Here is a 17,239-nt window from a genome sequence, read left to right as displayed (position 1 = left end):
TTCAGAACCCGAGATATCCGTGATTGCGGAGGTTACGTAAGAACAGCAGATCAGCCGCAGCTATTCCGGTGTTTACCAGATGCTCTTCTATTGCTTCTGATATTGTATTGTATTCCTGCTATCCTGATACTGTATTCTTACTACAGCATATCATGGACTGTCTCCTTTAGACTGTCTGTCTGCCCATCTCTGCTCTCTCCTCAATGCTCAAACTAAACAAATCCGGCCGCGATCTGTCCTCTGGACTGACCCCGGAGGCATTCGGCCTCGAGGACGTGAGCATCTCATATCTCATACACTCTCCTCCAACACATACTAACTCTCTCATATTCTAGCTCGCGCGCTTTGGCATCGCCGGCGGCATCTCCGTCCTCGCCTTCGACCCCATCCAGTCCCTCCTCGCGGCCGGAACCGACAACGGCCGCGTGTACGTCTTTGGCCAGCCCGGCGTCGAGGTCGAGTTTGATCTCTGCCCCGGCCGCCCCATCATCCATCTCCGGATCATCAAAGGCATCTACCTCGTCACCGTCGACGGCAACAACAACGTCACCGTCCTCTCCCTCGAGTCCCGCGACGTGCTCTCGGTCTTCACCCCCTCCGCCCCCGTCACCGCCGTCGAATCCGACCCGGCCCTCGACTGGATGTGGCTCGGGCTCGACAACGGCCTCACCATCGTCTACGACGTCGACCGCGGCGGAAAAACGCCCTACCGCATCTCCAACCTCCAGCGCACGGCACTGCCCCGCGCGCCCGCCTCCCCCGTCGTCTTCCTCGCCATCCACCCCCGCTCCTACCAGCTCATGCTCGTCGGCTACGAGCGCTGCGCCGTCGTCTACTCCATGGCCGACGACGACATGCTTCTTGTGTTGCAGTACGAAGTCCCCGCCGGCGCCCCTGGCGGCGATCTCCACGAGCTGCCGCAGCAGCGCTCGCGCTTCCCCCTGCTCACATACGGCGCATGGCATCCGAACGGCCACCACATCGTCACCGCCTACGACGACGGCTCCTTCGTCTTCTGGGACGCAAAGGAGGGAAAGCTTCTGCAAGCCCGCACCGTCGAAGACACAGACGTAAACATCCCGCGCAAGACAAACCACATCATCCCCACATCCCCCACCAGCCCGACCTACTCCTCCCGAAGCAACCAGATCCCCGTGCGCGAGCCGATCTACAGACTGGCCTGGTGCTGCACCACAAACCCCGAAGACACATCTCTGATCATCGCCGGCGGCGAGTCCTCCGAGCTCCCGCTCCGGGGCATGACATACATGGACTTTGGCCCCACCCCCGCCGTCAAAATCACGTCCTACGCCGCCATGGGCGAGCACTACGCCCAACCGCGCCGCCAGCGAATCTACCCCGTCCCCCTCGGCGCCGACCCCGTCGACTTCATCATGCTCCCGCGCATGTCGCCTTTCTACGCCGGCAACATGGACCCGCTCGCCCTCGTCGCCATCCTCTCCTCCGGCGAGCTCTACTCGATCGAGTACCCCACCGGCGCCGCCCTCCCCGTCGCGCAGATCTTCCCCCCTTCCCTATGCTGGATCCAACCCCGGATGACGGCCGTCACCGTCTCCGCCGTCCGCCGCGAGCAATGGGTCGGCATGATGGCCGCGCGCAAAAAGTCCTCGCTACCGCCCATCATCATCGGCGGCGCGCCCGCGCGCTCGCGCCTGCGCCGCTTCGACATGCGCAACATCATCGCCACCGGCCACTCGGACGGCTACGTCCGTCTCTGGGACGCCTCGCACGGCGAGATCGAGGACAGCGTCGTGCTCGACATGTCGATCGCCGACGCCATCGGCCGCTCGGTCGACGTCCGCGTGTCGCACATCTCGTTCGCCGGCCAGATGGGCGAGATCTCGGCCGCGTGCGAAACCGGCGAGATGGTGTACTTCAAGTACGGCCTCAATCGGCCCGGAACGCCGGGCGAGACCGCGCGAAGGCTCGAGGCGCTGAATATTGGCTCGGACGGACGGCCGGCGATGATCCAGCATGTGTCGGATAGAGTGGATCCGAGTGTGAAAGAGGGATTCTTGCCTATCTTTGTCTTGAATCCCCAGCAGGGACCGATCACCGCGATCAAAAACAGTGATATCGGCTTCCTCGCGGTGGGATACCAGTTTGGCTCGCTTGCGGTAGTCGAGCTCCGCAGCATGACGCTCATCTACCTCGAAACTCTAGCCAGCGCAACCGGAGACATCAACGCAAGCAGCAACCACGGCAGCACATCCAACAAGAAATTCTCCGTGGAGAAAATGGTCCGCAGCCCATCAATCAGCAGCAACAGCAGCGGCAACAGCAACAACCGCCGCTCAGCAACCGCAAGCGGCCTGCCCCCGATCGAGGTCCCGACCGCGATCGAGTTCTCGCTGATGGCGCTCGAAGGCGATTCGTATTCCTCGATCGTGCTCAGCGTCGGCACCTCGCTCGGCAGACTGCTCACGTTCCGCGTCATTCCCCGGCGCCAAAGCGCCCCCGGAAACAGCGGCGGACAGCACGTCGTGCAGTTTGTGGGCGCGACGCAGCTCAAGAGCCGCGTGCTGGCGGTGATCCCGTTCGATACAGACTATGGCGTGTCTGCGGTCGCGTCGCCGACGATCCTCGGCAAACTCGCGCAGGGAATCGTCATCAACGGCGCGGTGGTGGCGGTCATGGCGGACGAAGCGCGCGTGATCCGGTTACCGAAGAATAAGGTCTCGAGCAGGACCTTTGACGACAAGGTTCTTGTCGCGGGTCTGTCGCTGCTGCGCCAGGGCGACACGCTCGTGCTGACTTGCGTGACGGAGGCAGGATACGTGCGGATATACGCGCTGCCGAGCTTGAAAGAACTCACGCACCTTTCCGCGCAGAAATACTACGACGTGCGGTACGCGCAGCGCAGCCTGGTCTCGCTCAACGGCGACGTGCTGCTGGGGATTGGCAAGAACGAGTCTGCGCTGTTCAATATCTGGGGGAAAGCGCTTGCGCCGAAACAGGTCGCGGGCAGCGGCAACGCGACCAAAGACGCGCTCTACGACGTCATGAAAGTGCAGCCGCCCAGACCGACGATCAGTAACCTGCAATGGATGTCGGGCGTGCGGTATATCTCTCCCGAAGACTTTGACCTGTTGATCGGCGGTCCGCATCGTCCCCGCTCGCAGCGGGAGATGGAGGAAGAGCGTGCGCGGCGCGAACAGCAGCGGTTAGCGGCCACGCAGAAGATATACCACGCGCCCACTGCCTCGCAACCTAACCGCGTCGCTTCTTTCTTTACCGGAAACGCGAGCGGAAGCGGGGGCGCGGGCGGGTCGCGGTCGGTGGGGAGGGGAGGCGCGTATGGGAATATGAGCGACGCGGTCGACGAGCGGGGGGAGGGGCTTGGATATGTGCAGTCGCAGTTTGCAAAGCTGGAGGAGGCATCGAGTGATTACGTTAAGGTGAGTTCCCACAAGTTTATTTGTAGATGTGTGGAAAATGCTAACGAACGGCTGAGTGTAGAATTTATCTGATTTCCTGAACGAGCAGAAAAAGAGCGCGGCGACGTCATATTTGAAAAGCAAGTTTTTCTGAGCTTGAGAGTCTCTCTCGTGATGATGATATATATCTGTGTTTTTCTTTTTGGCTATGAATGTTATTGTTTTGTTTTGTTGATGCTTGTGTTCATTGTAGATACGGATTCGTTGGCTTGAAATTGACAAAGTAAAATATAAACTAAACCGAAATCTACCCATCCTCTCCCTCAACGAGAGACACATCAACCTCAAAACAGAAAAAAATTCAACAGACATCCCCCGCATCAACCGAAAACACAGCCTCCCAAGCCGCGACGACGGCATCCCATCTCCCTACCACATCAGCAAATACACTCGCAGCGTGATCTTCTACAAACCGCTGCAGATCAAGCTCGCGATTGAAATCAAGTGCGAAAGCAGAGATTTGGGCGCGGTAAAGGGCGCTGATGGGGTCGATTGCGGCGCCGAGCAGGATCGGGGCGTAGGTTTGTAGGAGGTCAGATGAGGTTGTGAAGGAGGAGGAGGAGGAGGAGGAGGAGGGAGGGAGGGAGAGGAAGTGGTGGAGGAGAGAGAGGATTGCGATGAAGAGGTTTGAATGCGGATTACCCAAGGTCGCGATCGTGACCGCGATCCTCTTGTCTTTTTTGCTCGAATTACAGGCAACCGCGTCGACGATGGCAAAGTATCCGTCTGCGCTGCCGACGACGCCGGCTGGGACTTCCATCAGCACCAACTTCAAAAACGCAGCCACGTCTTCTGCTGAAAGATTTAGAGACGAGAGCGCGCAGGGGTCGATGATAGGTGTAGAAGACGACGACGACCGCGTCTCGAGCAGATGCGAGCAGTACAGCGCCAGCCGATGACATTTCACCGCCTCCCCCCGCGCCAGCAAAACATCCACGTCCTCCGCACACTCCAAAAGATACTTCACCAGCATCTGCACAATCAGCGGCACCCAGACCCCGACTGCTCTCCCGAAACTCAGGCGCGCGTCCTCATGCTCGGGACTGTAGAAGGCGGCCCAGTCCGCGTACCACCGCTCGTACGCGATCTCGCGCTGCCGGCGGGCGCGGAAGGTGGTGAGTTCGGCGGTCGCGCACCAGGGTGAGAGGGAGCTTGCGTAGCTTGAGTAGCGGGTGCGTTGGGCGAATGTGAGGGAGGAGGGGTGCGGGTGGAGGAGGATGAGGATAGGCAGCGGGGTGGCGACGGAGAGCAGCCAGGACTGCGCGGGGGAGGCGGGTTTGAACAGAGACAGAAAATCAGAGAGAAGCAGGAGAGGCGGTTTGAGCGTCAGGAAGGTGAATGCGAGGAGAGAGGTGAAGATGTAGCGGTGGGGGTGAGGACAGGGAGAGGGATTGAGGGAGTCGGATTGGGAGGTTATCGGTTTTGCGGGGGACAAGCGGCGGGTGAGGTAGTCTGCGAGGGCATATTTGAGGGAGTAGACTTTCGCCAGTTTGCAGAGAGATAAGAGAGCAGAGAGAGTAGATAGAGTAGATAGAGCAGAAGAACAGAACAGAAAGAGCTGATAGAGAGTAGAAAGAACAGAAGAGGAAGTTGCTGTTTAGGGAAATGTCGGGAGATTCGGGCCGTTGGGAGTTCGGGATGACGTAGTTAAGCAGGGGACGAGAGTACAGACAATTGCTATATTAGGAAGGGTACGGCTACACCCAACATAAACCACTAAGAGTCATTTGATATCTCCTCGGCCAGCACAACTCCATCACCAGCTCACCAGCACCGCAATGCCGTCACTAGCACCGAGTCCGCTCGGGCTCGACAGCAAACTAAAGACCAAGCAGGGTCTTCTATCTCAGCAGCAGCAGCAGCAGCAGCATCAGCAGCAAGAACACATGCCGACCGTCGGGGGCTCGCCGTCGTCCTCGCCGCCGATGGTGGTGCACCATGCGCGCTTCCAACGCCGCCGCCAGTCCTCGTTCACGCACTACTTACCCCACCCCGAATCCCTCGTGGGCTCGTATGAAGAGTCCTTGCTCGCCGGGCGGACGTCGACGCCGAGCCAGAAACCCGCGGTGCCGTTCGTGGCGCGCATAGGCGTGCTCGGCACGGGGGACGAGTGTCCGGCCAAGCTGCGGTGTCCGCGGCATCTGAGCCTTGAGTTTGACGCGGTGTATTACAATTGGCTTGGGTCGGGCGAGGAGGAGCGCGGGGGGTCGCCGTATGTCGGGCAGCTTGATCTCGAGAGTCATTACCGGGAGACGGCGCGGAAGCAGACGAAGAGCAAGAGCAAGAAGAGTAAGGTGGACGGGTATCGGATACCGAAGACGGGACAGATCCAGATTGTGATTTCGAATCCGAGTAGGACGGCGATTAAGTTGTTTTTGGTGCCGTATGATTTGAGCGAGATGCCGGTGAATACGAGGACGTTCATGAGGCAGAAGACGTATGTGACGGACGATCAGCAGCAGCAGCAGCAGCAGAGTCAGAAGAAGGGGAGACTGAGGCAGGCGGTGCATTTACATGTGGTGCATGCGAGCACGGGTCGGTATTATCTATTTCGGACGTTGCGAGTAGTGTTTGAGAACCGGGCGCTGGACACTACATCTACCACCACCACAGCAGCTCCTAGCAAGAGCAGCACAGAGACTACAAAGGTCGAGACGATAATGGGCGAATTCTCGGCCTACCACCCCGAAGACAGCACGAGCACGAGCACGGTGCGACGGAGCAGTGCAGGGAGATTGAGCGGGAGCTTTGAGCAGATGGAGTATGCGGTGGAGGAAGGAAGTCCGATGGGGACGAGTATAAGTGCGCGGATGTCGAAGCTGTCGGTGTCGGTGTCTGCGGAGGATCTTGCGGGGCTGCAGGAGCCGGTGCAGAAGATGCCGTCGGGCTGGGGGAGTTTTATGTGAATATCTACGAGATGTGTAGTAATTTGGCTGGAGTTCTGGAGGTTCATGTCTATGTCTGTCCTATGTTTGTATTAAGTAATGAAATCAGCAGGGTTATCTAAGACCGAAGCAGATCTGGGCACGGGCAGTTGCGATCATGAACGCACGCCCCCACGGAAGCGGAAGGGACGGCGAAGGTTGGCGATGTATAAGAACGAGAGAGAAGGCCGCTCGGAGGGAGCGGACCAAGAAGTCGAGCTGCCGCCGGCTCTGGTGCGCATCATGTGCAGACAGAGGTGGCGATAATGAGCAGCTCGGAGTCGTCGGCAGGTGGCGGCCAGATAGAAATGTACTCTGGTCGCTGTATAACTGACGAGAGAGCGAGTCCGAGAGTAGAATATAGCTATGGCTAAGATGTATATATGCGTATATCGAATATGTAGATAGTATGCAGCAGGTGTATTATTACTCGATACAGCAGTACTATTCCCGGTATATGCAGCCCTACAAACTCGGAAACACGACGCGTGAACGGCCGGACCCTGAAACAAAGCCGGGTTTGAGTTATAAAAGAGATTTGTCGGGAAGCCTGAGGATTTGGCAGGAAGTGGATTAGCAGTGATAAATGTGATATAGTATCACATCCCAGATATCTCTTCCGGCAGCCATTTATTCAGATGCAATAGAACATTCATACACGTTTAATACAACATCCTAACAATAAATACAATGCAAATACTGTTATAACTCACTCTCCAGCACCTCTAAACCGCCTCTGATCCCGCGCCGAGTGGGGGACGGCCGGCCGGAGGAAGCCTCCGACCAGAGCCGGGGAGCAGCACCTCGACCGGGGCCCCGCCCCCGCAACACTTTTAACCTCTTCCCTTCCCTTTTCCTCCTCTTCCTCTTATTCTCTCTTCTCTTCACCACCTCCTCTCTACTTCTATCTACCATATTCACAATGCCTCGCTTCGTAGGTGCCCTCGACACGGGCACGACCTCCACCAGGTACTTCCTCCTCCTTCCTCCCTCACTATCACATGCACTCGCTAACTCCTCCCCCCAGATTCATCATCTTCGACGACGAGGGAACCCCCTACGCAACCCACCAAATCGAATTCGCCCAGTCCTACCCCTTCGCCGGCTGGCACGAGCAGAACCCCATCGAGATCATCGAGTCCTCCCATGCCTGCATCAACGGCGCCGTCGAGCAGTTCGTCGCAAAGGGCTACAAGGCCTCCGACATCGAGGCCATCGGCATCACCAACCAGCGCGAGACCACCGTCGTCTGGGACTCCGTCACCGGCAAGCCCCTCTACAACGCCATCGCCTGGCCCGACACCCGTACCTCCCGTCTCGTCCACGCGTTCAAGGAGAAGCCCGGTGCCGAGAAGCTCTTCGACCTCTGCGGTCTGCCCCTCTCCACCTACCCCTCCGCCATGAAGCTCGTCTGGCTCCTGCAAAACATCCCCGCCGTCGCCGACGCCCAGAAGGCCGGCACCCTCATGTTCGGCACCGTCGACACCTGGCTCGTCTACAACCTCACCGGCCGCGACAAGTTCGTCACCGACTCCACCAACGCCTCGCGCACCATGTTCCTCAACATCAACACCCTCACCTACGACGACTTCCTCATCGACTTTTTTGGCGTCCGCGGCATCCAGTTCCCCGAACTCATCTGCTCCTCCGACGACACCGCCTTCGGCAAGGTCGCTGCTGGCGCCAACGCCCTCGCCGGCACCCCCATCTGCTCCTGCCTCGGTGACCAGTCCGCCGCCCTCGTCGGCCAAAAGGCCTTCTCCGTCGGCGAAGGCAAAAACACCTACGGCACCGGTCTCTTCCTCCTCTACAATACCGGCCACTCCCCCGTCTTCTCCAAAAACGGCCTGCTCACCACCGTCGCCTACAACTTCAAGGGCCACAAGCCCGTCTACGCGCTCGAGGGCTCCATCGCCGTCGGCGGCTCGGCCGTCAAGTTCCTGCGCGACAACCTCAAGCTCATCTCCGACTCGGACGAGATCGGCCGTCTGGCCTCAAAGGTCCCCGACGCCGGCGGCGTCGTCTTCGTCACCGCTTTCTCCGGCCTCTTTGCTCCTTACTGGATCGACGACGCCCAGGGTACCATCTACGGCATCACCAACTTCACCACGCGCGAGCACATCGCCCGCGCGACCATCGAGGCCACCTGCTACCAGACCCGCGCGGTCCTCGACGCCATGCAGAAGGACTCTGGCTACGACCTCAAGACGCTCAAGGTCGACGGCGGCATGTCCAACTCCGACGTCTGCATGCAGATCCAGTCCGACATCATCGGCATCAACGTCGTCCGCCCGTCCTACCGCGAGACCACCGCGCTCGGCGCCGCCATCGCCGCCGGCATCGCCGTCGGAATCTGGAAGGGCGTCGACGACCTCGAGCGCGTCAACAAGAAGGGCGAGACCACCTTCACGCCGACCATCACCGAGAAGAAGAAGGAGAAAATGTACCACTTGTGGGAGCGCGCGGTCGAGAAGTGCCGCGGCTGGGTCGAGGACGTCGAAGAGGACGAGGACCAGCTTACTGAGGAGAAGCGCGTCGAGAGCTCGGTCTCTCTCCACTTGCTCGGCAAGGCTTAATTGTAAAATATCGCATGTTTTGTTGTAGTTTCTTTCTTTCTTATATATATCACTATTGTATTTAAACCGGACCTGGCGTCCATTCTGTCTCATAGCTGTTGCTTCCTCGTAGCATGTTCCACACCCATCTCTCCTTGCCGTCGATAAACAGACGATAGACGACCTTCACCTCGCCTGCCTCATCATACTCCACCTCCACTTTTCCCACCTTGGAATTCCCACTCGGAAGATACATGATCGTCACGTCCTCGTCGTCAACCTGGTAATGTGTCCGGATCGGGACGTAAAACTGACTGAACGGACTAGTCGAGAACTCATAGACATCATTCGCGTGCTTCTCCCCGGACTCTAGGAACGGGAACCTGATCGCAGCCGCCTCGTGTCTATCGCCAGATAAAAACAAAACACCGCCACCCCCCTCGTTCTTAATCCACTCGAGCACCTTTGCCCGCTCGTGCAGGTACCCCGCCCACGTATCCTTCGTATCCACGCCCGCGTTCCAATTCTTCGTGAACGGGATCGACGAGACCACGAACTTGACCGGCGCCGCGGCGTTCGCGACCAGCCACGCGTGGAAATCCTGCAGTTGCTGCGCGCCCAGCATTGTCTTTTGCGCGTCGTCCACGTCGGCTTTGACGGATCTGTAGGTGCGCGTGTCGAGCAGGAAGAACGGCACGCCCTGACGCTCAAACGCGTAGTATGTCGTGTTTTCGCGCACAGGCGCAGGGTTCCCCGCCGCTTGGTACAGCTTCCACGCGTCCTCGATCGCGGGCTCGTAAAGGTCGACCGACAAGGGGTCGTAATCGTTAATAATCTCGTGGTCGTCAAAGACGTGGATTGTAGGTAGCGAGTTCCACAGCAAGCGCTTGAGGTCCGCGTAGACCTGGCGATAGTGCCGGCGGTATGCTTCGGTGGTTGTGCCCATAAGCTTGGGCACGTCGGCGTAGGTGAAGTCGCCGAGGAAGAGGAAGAAGTCGACGGTCGGGAGGAGGAAGGCGTGGATTCTGTAGCCGTGGATGGTGAGGGGGTTGTCGAATGGGCTGTAGGGTACTCGTCTGCGCTGTGTTAGTGTGTCTGTTTTGTATGAGTGGATGTGGAGACTTACGCTTTGATGCATGAGGAGGCGAGAAAGCTGAATGAGCCTGCGGGAGTGGTTTCAGAGGCTGCAGTGACGAACGACGAGTTGAGTCCCGGGGCGGAATACACATATCTACGCAGTCAGCATCACTATACTCATGAACAGAACAAAAGTAAGTACCTCGTCTGCGGAGCCAGCTCGCTAAGCACAATGCTGGTAGTATAATCCACATCCTCAGTCAGTCTACTCTCGGAGACGGTGACCTGCGACCACCCGCTCCAGGCATCTTCCTCAAAGACAAACTCCTGCGAGACGTTTGCGGTGGTGAGCGGGATCTGCTTGTACCTCAGCAGCACCTGTTCCGAGAACGGATCACGCACGACAAAAGCCGCCGAGGTAGAAGAGACATAGCCTATGCGAGTGAGCGTGAGTGCCATGGCGGGAATGACCTTAAAAGAAGTATAGACGAGGTCGACGGAGAAGAGCAGGATGCTGAGGTTGATGAAGACGGTGAGCAGGGTGAGGTACGGCCGGTCGATGTTTGGCGCGCCGCCGAGGATGATGCCGGCGGCGGAGGGGTATTTGACATGCTTGCTCTTGTGTACTGGGTCGTCGGTGACCTGGCTGTTGAACGAGATCACGAAGGAGGTGATGTAGACCGCGAACAGCGCGTAGAGGATGTTTGGGATCGCGCTGGAGGGGATCTGTGGGGTGTTAGCGTGAGTGCACTCAATTCAGAGAGGAAGAACCCACCCAGCGCAGGAAGATGTATCCTGCCAGCCGCAGAAGAGCAGAGGAGGTCGCGCACAGTGTTTCCGAGTGCTTCATTGTGAAGTGGTGGAGTGGTGAAGTGGTGAAGTAAAAGGAGCTCGAGGAGGTCTCGTTGGGAGTTTGGCTTATATCTCCTCGGCTCCACTCTGCTCTGCTCTCTTTACTATTCTCTATTATATCTACTCTCTCTACTCTACTACTCTACTCTGGACAATGGCGACAACTCTCAAATCAGCAGCCTGCACGCCCCTCACAATGACATCCACCGTCGTCGGCGCGCTCGCGTGCCAGGTAGACTCCTACCTCAAGTCCTTCGACACCACCGTCGTCTCCTGCCGCGAAGTCGAGCGCGCGCCGGCAAAGACAAACGGCAAGGCAAAGGGAAAGGCCAAGAAAGAGGCCGTTGAGGAGGAGAAGCCTGTTGAGTATGAGCTCGAGCTCAAGGATACAATTCTGTTTCCCGAGGGTGAGTAGTTCTACATCTCAGATCAGAGGTCAGACGCTGACAGACACTCCAGGAGGAGGCCAACCATCCGACTCGGGCCTCATCAAGACAGCAGAGACCTCGATCCCGGTCCTCGCGATCCGCAGAGCGTTCCTCACCGCTCTCCACAAAGTCCCCACCCCGCTCCCGCCCTCGACCCCCGTCACGCTCTCGCTCGACTGGCCCCGCAGGTTCGACCACATGCAGCAGCACTCCGGCCAGCACCTCATCTCCGCCGTGCTCGACGAACGCAAGATCCCCACGCTCGCATGGAACCTCGGCGAGAAGTTCTCCTACGTCGAGCTCCCGCGCAAGCTCTCCGACGAGGAGGTAGCAGAGGTCGAGGACCGCTGCAACGACGTCATCCGCCAGGGCCTCGATATCACGGTCGAGGTTCCGGACAAGGACCTCGTCAACAAAGAGAAACTCCCGGACGACTACGACGCCGAGCGCGGCATTCTGCGTGTTGTTCATATCGGCGACTTGGACGCGAACCCATGCTGCGGCACGCACCTGCGCAACACGCGAGAGATGAACGCAATCGCGCTTCTGCACCAGGTCCCCAACAAAGGCACAAACAGCCGGCTCTACTTCCTAATCGGCGACCGCGTGCGCAAGTACGCGACCGAGACCCACGCGCTCACGCGCAGACTGAACGCAAAACTGTCATGCCAGACCGACGAGATCGAGAGCAAGGTCGCCCGGCTTGAAGGGTTGCTAAGGGACGCGCTCAAGCGGGAGAAGATGTGGGTTGCCGACGTCGTCGCGTCTGAGGCGGCGAGTGTGCGGGCGTCGCTTGAGAGCACGCAGAAAGCGTTTGTCTACCGTCCGGACGTGGGATTGGACTACCTGATGACGCTCGTGGCTGAGCTTGGCGAGCTCAAGGAAGGACAGCTTCTTGTGCTCGCGGCAGGGCAGGTCAAGAGTCCGGGGGCATTGATGGTGCTGGGTGGTGGTGCGGATAAACTGGCGGCGAAGATTAAGGATGTTGTCAAGAGCGTCAAGGGAGGAGGCAAGGGCGCAAAGTGGCAGGGGAAGGTCACCGAGTGGGAGAAGGGAGAGGTGGAGGCTGTTAGAGAGGTTTTGGAGAGTTATGTTGCTTAGAGATTACTGAAGCAAGCTTTAGAGATATATACAAATTCTGTACTTATTATTAACTATATACATACACAGCATCTAAGCATAATTCAGTCTGGTATCCTTGTGCTTGCGATACTTTTTACGCGCATCATCCCGAGCACCATATCCATAACCAACCTTACCGACCTTGGCGGAAGAAAACACCCACAACCGGTCCTTGCTGGTATTGACCTCAACCTCATGGACGCCGTTGGATGTGGCTAATTTCCAATCGCAGACCGCGCTCGGGAGATCTTCCTCAGGCACGCCAGCGAAGGAGACACGCTGTGTCGACAAGTTCTCCATCTCATCGACGTAAAACTCAGCGGACTCGACGCCCAAGATCTTGGCCGCGTCGTCGGTAGTAATAACCTCGTCTTCGGGCAGGAACTGGTAGATCTGCTTGTCGGCCTTGGGAGGGACGACGTACTCGTAGATGTTGTCATTCCCAGACCGGTCGAACGAGGGTTCGGTATCGCTGGGAGAATCCCGTTTCGAAGCTACTCGGAGTTCGAACGTGATTGCTTCGTCGGGGTCTTGGAAGTCGGCCTGCGACATGTGGCCGCTGGTGAGGGGGAACATGAGCTTCATGCGGTTGTCGAAGCGAACCATGTCGGGGGTAATTTTGCCCTGAGAGAGTTAGCTTAAGAAAAATAGAAAGAAGAGAGGTCGAGGAGGGCGAGGGTCAGGATTGTAAAAGTTTTAACCAGTAGTGTCTTCAAGACTAATCGAATTTTTATGTCTCATCATTGCTCGTCCGCCTCGACGAAAGAGATATAAAGAATAGAGAATACACACCTCGTTCTCCATATCCCGTTCAAGCTCAGCTAGCTTGATTGTGGCCTCAACACGAGCGAGCTTGATGCCGTAGCGCTGGCTGATGACGATATTGGACTCGCCGCGTTCGTGGGATTTGATGATGGCGCTCTTGAGCATATCGGAGAGCATGAAGCCGGTGGTGACGTAGGGATTGAGCGGGAAGGGCTTGAGCAGGTCCTCGTCGTGGACCGCTTTCGGGACGGCGTCGAAGGGGTCGTTGTGGAGCAGGGGATTGACGCTGTCGGGGTCGCGAGGGGCGAAGAAGGCATTGCCGTTGAGTCTGTCGCTGGCGAGGCGGTTGAGTCTGCGGAAGAGGGCCTGGTTGCGGCGACCGGAGCCTTGGGGGAGATACTTTGGGACGTTGTTTTTGGGGGCGTAGCAGTAGAAGTTTTCGGGATGGTCGCCGTTGACGCTTTGCTCTCCGAGGAAGATGAGCATGTTTGAGCGGGTGTAGGTGTTGTTCTCGACACGGGGCCAGTCCTGGGCCATGTGGGCGTCCCGAGGGAATCGTCGGGCGGCGTAGGATCTGAAGAACACACGGCTCGGATGGGCCGGTGCCGGGGAGATCCGGGGGAGGAGCATTGCGGCGGACCTGTGGTGAGGAAGTGAGGAGGAGGAGGAGGAGGAGGAGGAGGAGGAGGAGACGGAAGAAGAAAATAAAAAAGAAAAAAGAATTTAATTCCGCTGCACAAACGCACAGAAACCGGTGCACAGCAACTATTTAAACCCGCCTCGCGCCTTCTTCCGCTCTTTTTTTCTTCTTTTTCTTCAATGACCTTCCGACGTTTTAACGTTAGAAATATGATGAAAACACAGGCGTTGGTTATCGGATGCGGTACTCGGGCTCTTCTGTCTGATCTCAGTCGAGCTGTGTTTGTTCACTCTTAACTGAGGGCTGCAGTCGGGCTCAGTGGACCAGATGCACACGACGATGGCGTTCGGCGCACTTCTTGTTACGTATAAGGACGCTGCTGTACTTTCTGATCCGTTAGTCGGAGGTTGTTATCTTGTTCTTGTTATAGGCGTAGTAGATGTATCATAACAACTACAATACAATTAAATACACAAACATCTTCACTCATAGCAGGCTTACATAATCTCTTACTCCTCTGCGGCTCCTGGCTGCGCAGTTCCGGATGCGACCCAACAGCTTCACCACCTGCTCTGCTTCACCACCTCCTCCTCTCCCCCACCCCCCCTCACCGCCTCGTCTTCCTGCTCATCCAGCGAGATGTCGCTCCTATCCACAATCCGCTCCAAAGCCGCTTCTCTCTCTCTCTTCGATCCCGCAAAGTCCGAGCCAAAACCCTCCCGCGATGAGATCTTCCAGTCCTCCTTCAGACTCCCCCCCGACGCCGTCCTCGAGGCCGCCATCTCAATCGAGCTCTCTCTCGACCGCTCCTCCTCCATCTTCTTTCCCGGAAAACTCATGCTCTCCCAGTCCTTCCTCGTCTTCGACTCCATCGAGCCCCGCGCCTGCTCCTTCGCCATCCCCCTCGTCGCCATGAAGCGCGTCGAGCGTCTCGCCTCCAAGACCTACCTCTTCGCCCTCTTCATCGAGACCATGCACGGCCACAAGCTCAATCTCCAGTTCGTCGGTCTGCGCTCTCAGATCGAGGACTTCTGCGCCCGCCTCAAAGCAAACCTCCGCGCAAACATGTCCCGCATGCGTCTCCTACGCGACTTCCTCCCCACCCTCTACTCAGAGTACATGCTCTCCGATCCTGCCCTCTCCCCTTCCAAGCAGATCCGCACCTCCTCATCCTCCTCTTCACGCGATCCCCCTCCCGGAGGCCTTGGCCAGCTCTTCAAATACCCCGGCGACGCCCGCAAACTACGCGACAAGTCAAAGCTCCGGCTCTGGGCCGAATACATGCGCGACCACGGCCGCAACCTCACCCTCGTCCGCCTGCCGACCTTCCAGAAACTGATCCGCGTCGGTCTCCCCAACGTTCTCCGCGGCGAGATCTGGGAACTCACTTCAGGCTCAATGTTTCTCCGTCTCGCAAACCCAAATCTCTACACCAGTCTGCAGAAGGAGTTTGAAGGCCGCACGTCCCTCGCCATCGAGGAAATCGAAAAGGATCTTAATCGCTCTCTGCCAGAGTATCCTGCTTATCAATCCGATGAGGGTATCGAGCGTCTCAGACGCGTCCTCACTGTTTACAGTTGGCGAAACGAGTCGGTCGGATACTGCCAAGCCATGAACATCGTCGTCGCCGCTCTCCTCATGTAAGTCTCTACTCTCCTCCTCTTCTCTTCTCATACTAACTTTACCAGCTACATGAGCGAAGAACAAGCCTTCTGGTGTCTGTCCATGCTCTGCGACCACCTCGTCCCCGGCTACTACTCGCAGACAATGTACGGCACCCTTCTCGACCAGCGCGTGTTTGAAGCCCTTGTCGAGAAAACGATGCCAATCCTCTGGGACCACCTCGTCAAATCAGACATCCAGCTCTCAGTCGTCTCCCTGCCCTGGTTCCTATCCCTCTACGTGAACTCGATGCCGCTGACCTTTGCCTTCCGCATCCTCGACGTCTTCTTCCTCGAAGGTCCCAAGGTCCTCTTCCAGATCGGACTCGCCATCCTCCGCATCAACGGCGAAGAACTCCTCGACGTCAGCGACGACGGCTCCTTCATCTCCATCCTCAAAGACTACTTCACCCGTCTCGGCGACTCCGCGCACCCTTCCTCCCAGAACGAGAAACTGCGCGAGGTCACAAAGTTCCAAGAACTGATGGTCGTCGCCTTCCGCGAGTTCTCCGTAATCACCGACGACATCATCTCCGAGCAACGCCGCAAGCACAAATCCCACGTCCTCGACGGGATCGAGAACTTTGCCAAACGCACGCAACTCCGAAACCTCCACAAAACCGGAAAGCTCACGCCCGAAGACCTCTCAAACGTCTACGACCGCTTCTTCCAGGCCCTGCAGTCCTCCCGTCTCGGCCTCGGCCCGACAAAACCCTACATGGACATTGACACTTTCCAGATTTTCATGCACGGGCTGGCATCGTGGGCGGTGGAACCCCACGACTTCCTCGCGCGCCTCTTCCACAGATGGGACACCGAGCTGCAAGGCGGGCTTACCCTGCAGGACGTCGTCACCGGCCTGGGCGCAATCAAGCAGGAAGACATCATGAGCGCGATGGCCTACTTCTTTGAACTCTACGACGAGGACGGCGACGGCAAAGTCGACCGCGAAGGCATCCTGCAAATGTCCGAGGGCCTGCTCTACATCACCCGCAACCTCACCCCGCGCGTCGTCTCTGACCTCGACGGCGCCACTGCTTCCTCGTCCTCCCCGCCCCCGACCGCGACCTCGTCCTCTTCCTCCTCATCTACTCCCAACGCCTCTGATCCCAACGCCTCTGCCACGCCCACCCCACAGTACGACTACCTCTCCTCCGTCTCGGCCTTCATCCAGCGCGCATTCGAATACGCCACTCCCGACGACCTCCCCGCCTCAACGCAACTAATCGACGCGCCCGCCACGAAAGCAAACATCGCGCTGGACCCGAACCACCCGCGGCACATCACCCTGCCGACTTTTAGAATGGTCGTCCTCGCCGACGAAGCGCTCGAGCGGTTCTTCACCCACGACTTTGCCGACTCAATCAAAGTCACTCCTGCCAAGGGCGCGCTGCGGCAAAAGGGAACCCTGCGCGAGCTCTTTGACAGTCTTGTTTCCGACAGCGTGCGCGTCGCGGGAGAAGTTAAGCGGCGTATCGACGAGATGGAGCGCCAGGCGCGTGAGCAGCAGGCGCGCGAGGACGCGATGGCGATCCGGGCCGCGGCCGCGCAGGGAGAGAGTCTGCATATACAGCAGCAGATCTTGCTTAAGCAGCAGCAGCAGGAGATGGAGCGGCGGCGCAAGGAGGAGGAGGAGGAAGAAGAGGATGATGACGAGAGCGCGGATAAGGACGTGCTCGAGGGGTTGGAGATCGAGGTGCCTGGTGTGGCGTCGAAGGAGAGTGCGGGAAGTGAGTTGCTGTAGACTGATATAAGGT

At 58.1% G+C, this 17,239-nt stretch overlaps 8 protein-coding genes across 8 annotated transcripts; 5 read left to right on the top strand and 3 right to left on the bottom strand.

The window, feature by feature from the left end:
- The first annotated feature begins 56 nt into the window (after positions 1-56).
- On the top strand, positions 57-3,656 carry BZA70DRAFT_526 (lethal giant larvae like, C-terminal-domain-containing protein). The gene is made up of 3 exons (XM_064915184.1): positions 57-275; positions 336-3,419; positions 3,481-3,656. Exons 1-3 carry the CDS (start codon positions 204-206, stop codon positions 3,550-3,552), a joined length of 3,228 nt encoding a protein of 1,075 aa, XP_064770033.1. The 5' UTR covers positions 57-203; the 3' UTR covers positions 3,553-3,656.
- BZA70DRAFT_300482 (uncharacterized protein) lies at positions 3,626-5,185 on the bottom strand (the record flags this gene model as incomplete). The annotated part of the gene is made up of 2 exons (XM_064914707.1): positions 3,626-4,937; positions 5,176-5,185. 2 exons carry the CDS (start codon positions 5,183-5,185, stop codon positions 3,760-3,762), a joined length of 1,188 nt encoding a protein of 395 aa, XP_064770032.1. The 3' UTR covers positions 3,626-3,759.
- Positions 5,186-5,245: 60 nt separating this feature from the next.
- On the top strand, positions 5,246-6,470 carry BZA70DRAFT_270171 (uncharacterized protein). Its single transcript, XM_064911262.1, has one exon. The coding sequence runs from the start codon at positions 5,345-5,347 to the stop codon at positions 6,362-6,364; it is 1,020 nt and encodes a 339-aa protein (XP_064770031.1). The 5' UTR covers positions 5,246-5,344; the 3' UTR covers positions 6,365-6,470.
- A 757-nt stretch (positions 6,471-7,227) lies between these two features.
- BZA70DRAFT_270169 (uncharacterized protein) lies at positions 7,228-9,039 on the top strand. Its single transcript, XM_064911261.1, has 2 exons — positions 7,228-7,351; positions 7,410-9,039. Exons 1-2 carry the CDS (start codon positions 7,305-7,307, stop codon positions 8,956-8,958), a joined length of 1,596 nt encoding a protein of 531 aa, XP_064770030.1. The 5' UTR covers positions 7,228-7,304; the 3' UTR covers positions 8,959-9,039.
- BZA70DRAFT_252563 (PhoD-like phosphatase-domain-containing protein) lies at positions 9,020-10,892 on the bottom strand (the record flags this gene model as incomplete). The annotated part of the gene is made up of 4 exons (XM_064910723.1): positions 10,790-10,892; positions 10,217-10,740; positions 10,064-10,168; positions 9,020-10,013 (listed from the first exon to the last, which is right to left on the bottom strand). Exons 1-4 carry the CDS (start codon positions 10,862-10,864, stop codon positions 9,020-9,022), a joined length of 1,698 nt encoding a protein of 565 aa, XP_064770029.1. The 5' UTR covers positions 10,865-10,892.
- A 170-nt stretch (positions 10,893-11,062) lies between these two features.
- BZA70DRAFT_286375 (Threonyl/alanyl tRNA synthetase) lies at positions 11,063-12,395 on the top strand (the record flags this gene model as incomplete). The annotated part of the gene is made up of 2 exons (XM_064913856.1): positions 11,063-11,273; positions 11,326-12,395. The coding sequence occupies 2 exons, from the start codon at positions 11,063-11,065 to the stop codon at positions 12,393-12,395; spliced, it is 1,281 nt and encodes a 426-aa protein (XP_064770028.1).
- Positions 12,396-12,467: 72 nt separating this feature from the next.
- Positions 12,468-13,811, bottom strand: BZA70DRAFT_264399 (eukaryotic mitochondrial regulator protein-domain-containing protein; the record flags this gene model as incomplete). Its single annotated transcript, XM_064910902.1, has 2 exons — positions 12,468-13,040; positions 13,209-13,811. 2 exons carry the CDS (start codon positions 13,809-13,811, stop codon positions 12,468-12,470), a joined length of 1,176 nt encoding a protein of 391 aa, XP_064770027.1.
- Positions 13,812-14,460: 649 nt separating this feature from the next.
- BZA70DRAFT_286373 (GTPase activating protein) lies at positions 14,461-17,226 on the top strand (the record flags this gene model as incomplete). Its single annotated transcript, XM_064913855.1, has 2 exons — positions 14,461-15,461; positions 15,510-17,226. The coding sequence occupies 2 exons, from the start codon at positions 14,461-14,463 to the stop codon at positions 17,224-17,226; spliced, it is 2,718 nt and encodes a 905-aa protein (XP_064770026.1).
- Positions 17,227-17,239: the final 13 nt, after the last annotated feature.

This window comes from Myxozyma melibiosi (assembly GCF_037950935.1).
Source record: "Myxozyma melibiosi strain Phaff 52-87 chromosome Unknown BZA70scaffold_1, whole genome shotgun sequence".
Classification (NCBI taxonomy): Eukaryota; Fungi; Ascomycota; class Lipomycetes; order Lipomycetales; family Lipomycetaceae; genus Myxozyma; species Myxozyma melibiosi.
Note: the sequence above shows the minus strand (reverse complement) of the source record. Positions and strands in the feature narration are given on the sequence as shown.